This window comes from Anopheles ziemanni, chromosome 3 (assembly GCF_943734765.1).
Source record: "Anopheles ziemanni chromosome 3, idAnoZiCoDA_A2_x.2, whole genome shotgun sequence".
NCBI lineage: Eukaryota > Metazoa > Arthropoda > Insecta > Diptera > Culicidae > Anopheles > Anopheles ziemanni.
In genome coordinates, this window is record NC_080706.1 from 29,082,415 (window position 1) to 29,087,971 (window position 5,557).

The 5,557-nt window shown below is 47.8% G+C and overlaps 1 protein-coding gene across 1 annotated transcript; it reads right to left on the minus strand.

The window, feature by feature from the left end:
- Positions 1-2,937: 2,937 nt before the first annotated feature.
- Positions 2,938-4,812, minus strand: LOC131288071 (alpha-tocopherol transfer protein-like). The gene is made up of 4 exons (XM_058317170.1): positions 4,721-4,812; positions 3,687-3,878; positions 3,195-3,615; positions 2,938-3,129 (listed from the first exon to the last, which is right to left on the minus strand). Exons 1-4 carry the CDS (start codon positions 4,810-4,812, stop codon positions 2,938-2,940), a joined length of 897 nt encoding a protein of 298 aa, XP_058173153.1.
- Between the last annotated feature and the right edge of the window lie 745 nt (positions 4,813-5,557).

A 5,557-nucleotide genomic window follows, 5' to 3' on the forward strand; every position in this document is an offset into this window, starting at 1 on the left:
TGCGCCGTGAGTGACCAGCGAGTCTGAGCGCCGGATCGATCCGCCAGGAGCGGCGTCTTTCAACGTGACGCCTAATTTCGCTGGTCGGCGAGAGTTTTCCTTCGGTCTTTCATCGGCAAACCATTGTTTGGCTGTGTCAAATGTGCCACCGACCGGGGCGCCCTCTGGTGTCCAGAGATGGCACTTGATCACGCGAATGGGGGAGCGAGTGGGGAGGGGAAATCGTTGCCCCTAGACGGCTGCACGTCACAACGGGTGTTATGCAACCCATCGGAGGACGGCAGCGGGAAGAAGGCACAATCCGGCCCAAATCTGTTTGACCGTCCGCTTTCCGTCGCCTCCCACCGTTGCCTTTGGTGGAGCAGTTCGCCGAGGCTGCTATGGACGACGCGTGCGTCGGCGCACTCGGTCCGACTTTACGCTGCCTTCGGTGGCCGCGACACGGGCATGGGAAGCCCCGTAAAGCATAGCGTACGCAACGGAACAATAATGGAGGCGCCACTCGCAGCATAACGATGGCATATACTACGAATGCCAAACATAGGCACTCGCGACAGTGTAAAGCTTTCGCAAGAGATCCCGGCGGTAGGGGCGAAAAACTCCGTGCAGCTCCTTCGCCGGAAGCTTCCCGAAACAGGGTGCTTCTTTCGCAAATGGTTTAATGCTAAGCCATCGTAGTGTGAAGCGTTAGTTTTACTTATCCTAGAGTGAACAGGTTACACTTGAGGATTTGAACCATTAAATAAAAATAAATAACACATGTACAGTGGACTAGCCATTCCATTTTATTTTGTAAAAAACAGATGGGGGAAAATGAACACTTCAACCAGACACTCTATAGATCGTTTCCTTGACTTTCGCGAACAACTGATAAACAATGGAGAAACTTGCTAATATTACAGTCCAATAACAGTTGCTCCCCAAACTAATCAATTAAGCAGTATTGTGCTACAATCTAATATTTTGCCCCTGATAAAATACTATTTCAAATGAAAAATAAGCTTTCTTTTAGCCGGCGCGGGTATAGACCGTAAGCATTACAATAGGGAAATTATTATTTTTTATCAAAAAAATATTTGATTAGTATTAAAAACCAATATAACACATTACGTGTTGCACGAAAATATTTGCATAGAAAAGTATTAATCACGATACTTCGAACATTTTAAATTTCGAAATGAAAAACATTTTTAATAATATTGCAAACTGGAAAAACCAAACTAAATATAAACGGTTCGGGAATTTTCAGCTATTTTGTACAATGTTTGTTTGTTGATTTAATTATGTATATACATCCTTTACATCTGCCAAACTATCTACATTATGGCAAGCTGAAGTTTTGAAAGACATCATGCATCATATAAAATCAACCGGCTTTTTATTTAGCTGTTCTTTACCAGCAGCCGGTTTTGAAGCTTAGCCAATCTGGAGTGATTATCGTACTCATTTGTTTGTTTTAATCTTAAGGGATTTCCATTACGCAAACTACCGGTGCAAAAAATCTGGATCTCGGTCTGGGCCAGTTGATTAGCCCTACCGAAGGCCACCTTCGTGTGCCTTAAATGTTAATTCATTATTAATTATGTATTTTGGAAAGCACAAAAAAGAACGTTGCTCATTCTTCGAACCACATCCTCGCCCGGACGTTTACCGCTTCCGAGCTTTTCCAGCGCTCCAGCGCAGAGGGACAAGGTCCGGCTTGATTTACCTGGGTTTGGAAACAAATGGCAAGGGAAGGGGCAAGGGTGGGGGAAGGCAAAAAACCATACACAATTATACAAGCGAAAACCTTGAAACATCCATTCTCCACGCTCCCACACACGCACACACACGTACATACGCACAACACACCCAAAGGTAGCCCGAAAAGTCCACATCCGCCGGCCGAGGGTTGGGGTTTTAGTTTAAGCAACAAATTGCCCCCTCCAACCTCACTCGCCGGCTGGGTTTTCCCTGTCTCGGGTTTCTCCAGCGTTCTTCATCGCTAAACTTTTCTCTACCGCCAAAAACCGTGCCGAAAAACGGTGGCGCAGCGCGGGCAAAAACGGCGACGACGGTTGGTCCCAGAAAAACACGATTAGACTTTTAATCAACAGCATCTTCAGCCCACCTCCCCCTTCCTCTGGCCGGTTAAGCGATTTTCGGCCAGACTGATGCAGGGTCCGCCAGCCTCGAAAGGGATGATAAAACACAAATAATTTCCAACCACCAGAACCGACAACCCGGAGCTGGTTAGGGGGAACAGGGACGAAAGGGAACAGGGGGGGGGGGGGGGGGGGGAAATAATACGCGCACAGTGAAGGTGTTTCGGGGGGAAGGATAATCCCTGCAAACCGGTCCCGCTTCGGCCCGTTTTGTAATGTTTGTTAATAATTTGATTTGTTGCAAAGTTCACTGCTTTTTTAATGCAGCCAAAAGGATTTTTATTAAGTAAGCTATTTGGAATTGACCTATCCTCAACCGCTAGTAATAAATAACATTCTTCTTTTGGCAGGTGACTCTTTCTCAACACTGGACGTCGCGCTTAAACTGCCTCCATAGTCGGCGCAAACAGGAACGCAATCGGTCAGATGCTCTTGCCTTGTTGTCTTTATTTACAATTCCAACTAGAACGTGGTTCCGATACGGCTCAGAGATTGCGTTCGAGCAACAAATCGAAGAAAAACACAAATGTAAAAATATGACAAACCTTCCTTACACGCTAGCGATTAAAATAGCAAACTGATGCAAAGCCATACACATCTTGCACAACCACTGCAAACCGATGAAAGAGAAAACAAAAATCCAAACGCTCACACCGTTGCGTCAGTTTTACAAAGTCCACAAAGTTCCCCTTTCCCCGCTCCACGTCGACGAATGATGGTTCCGTTCGTAGGTCCACCTAAGCGCAATAATATCACTCGTAGCGCCCTGTTGTTCCCGAACTCCTCACGGACTCTAGTCGATCTCCAACCCCCGAAATGCCTTCACCGGTGGCTTGACCGAGCTGGCACTGGTGCTGCCGTTCTTCTGCTTGGGCGCCTCCTTCAGCGCACCGGAGTCCATCAGCCAGTCGCGGTACTCCGTCTCGAGGCGCTTCTTCTGGTCGGCGTGCATCGTGGCCACCTCCTCGAACGGACCTCCAAAGTCCTGTCGAAAGAAGGGAAAAGGGAGGTTATGTAGACAAAACCCAGGGGAAGTCGCTCGGGTCGTACCTTAGGCAGGTAGTCCACGCCGACGATCTCCTCCGGTCCGGTGGCGGTGAACTGCAGCAGCCCCAGCAGCTCCGACCGGATGAGCGGCTTCACCAGCGCCATCACCTGGTTGATGAACGAGGCCGTGTGCACGATGTAGATCTTCTTCAGCCGCACCGGATGCGCGTCCTGGATGTAGCTCATGAACACGCGCAGCGGCCCGAACTGGACGCGCGCCAGGTGCCCCAGCCGGACGCCCTTCATGTCGAAGATGACGATGTAGCCCTCCATGATGCCGTCCACGCTGATCTGCGCGTCGTTGAACATGCAGAACGACTTGACCGCCTCGGCAAAGTTCATCTTCGACGGGTCGGTGTCGGACAGGCGGTAGTACAGCAGCCGATAGCCCTCCGGAGTGGTCCGTGGAAGCGCCACCATGTGTCTGTGAGAGATTTATGCGTCAAAGAAAAGGATTAAAAATGGTGTCCAGTTGGCAGCAGCTTAGACACTTACGTGGCGTTCAGCGTCATCTGCACGCCGGCGCTCATGATGTCCCGATTGTCGAAGATCTCCGGCGAGTTGGCGTGGATCTGTGAGTACTTCTGGAGCGCCTTCTTCGCGTCCTCCACGTTCCAGAGGCACGCGTGCAGAAACAGGTGGGCATGGTTTTTCGAGAACGCCGGAAACCGGGGTTGTTCTTTAATCCTTCGAATAAGAAAAGTAAAAGGTTCGTTGATTAATTCACTCAACTTTTAATGTCTTTGCCAAAGAGATTTTATACTATGATTAAAATTAGATCGGTCATTATTTGGGACCAATCTTTTATCGAAGGCCAGAAGATTTTTTGATCTATTTTTTTTCATCCTTTTATTCTACTGTGTGTTCTTCTTTTACTTTAAACCTTTTTTATGTATTTTTTTTTAACTTTTATTCTACCATGTGTCTTTTCGGTAATAGTTTTTCTCCAACCACTTTTTATTATCTTTATTCATTGACTTGCATTACTTACTGTGTAAACGGTTCACGTTCACAGTTTATGGAAAACATGTGTCAACCGCGCGACACAATGGAACCCGTCCCAATGGTCGGATCCCAAAACAAGGCCATCCTAAATCCGCTAAGCGGAAACACACACACATAAACACACACATTCGCATTAAACAACGTTGCGCACGCGGTCTGGTTCGCAATTTGAATAATTCAACGGCCTCGACAGCGGCCAAAAGGGTGCACGGCCTCGCGAGAATTGCGAATGCAAAATCCCGTCCACCCCGTATCGATCTTCGTTCCGGGAGGGTTTTTGGGAAAAATTCAAACCCCAAAACGCTGAGCGATTCATGAGGCGACCCAATACTCAGTGGCGCTCTTGTAAAGGTTCCAATCTGCTTACGTATTCCGTATTTAATCAGGCAAATGAAGTCATTTGGTGGAGAGAAAAATCCCATGCACCACCATCGCAGCGGCGGAGTGATGTGAGAATGGCACCTTTTTTTCCTTTTTTTTATCGTTACACTTTTCTACCAACCACCACCCCTCCCCCAGCTTACCACTCGAACAGGGTGTCCACGTTGGCCACGTGCTCCTTGGGCACTTCCAGCGGCTCCGGGCTGTCTTTGAACGGATGCGACAGGGTGGTCATCGCACTGCTGTTTGGCACTCGGGGGACGGCGCGTTCCACCACTAAACTGAACTGGCTGCCGGCGATGCCAAATGCAATGAAATCGGTCGCTTCCGACACTTGGACGACTGGGTTTGGTTGGGCCGATGCCGTGCCGGGGACAGTTCGCCGGCGATTAACTTTCACTGTCGGACGCGGTGGAAAGGGGGTGAAAAAAGAGGGAGCGGAGGGAAACATGGAAATGAAATGAACGTTACAGAAACATTATTACCACCGCCGGGTGTCTGCATGTAGTTGTCTATAAATATTGGCGACCGTTTCGAAGGTCGGAAATTTATACCGGTCACGAACTGCCGGCCGGGATACACTTGGTATACTAAATGGTTTGCATAATCCATCCGCGATGTACTGTTGACTGTGGTTAGCTTAATGAAACACTACCGTAACCCTTAACCTTCGCTGAACCAATACGTACGTGAAACGGACGAATCAATCGCGGGAACAAGGGCGTTGGAAAAATTGCGTGTAACTGCTTACTAATTAGAAGAATAACTTTCATATCTAACAAAGGCAAAAGGCTGTGAAAGCCTCAAATTTATGTACCGTATGCGTGATAATATTTGCATCATTCAGTGATGTAAAGATTCAAACAAATTTCTACGATTTTGTTTTTGGAAATTTCTATTTTGTTCCGATGCGAGATGCGTCTCACAGTTTTAAACGAAACGTACAACAGGTCCTTAACCCTTTCACGACCAAGGGAAAT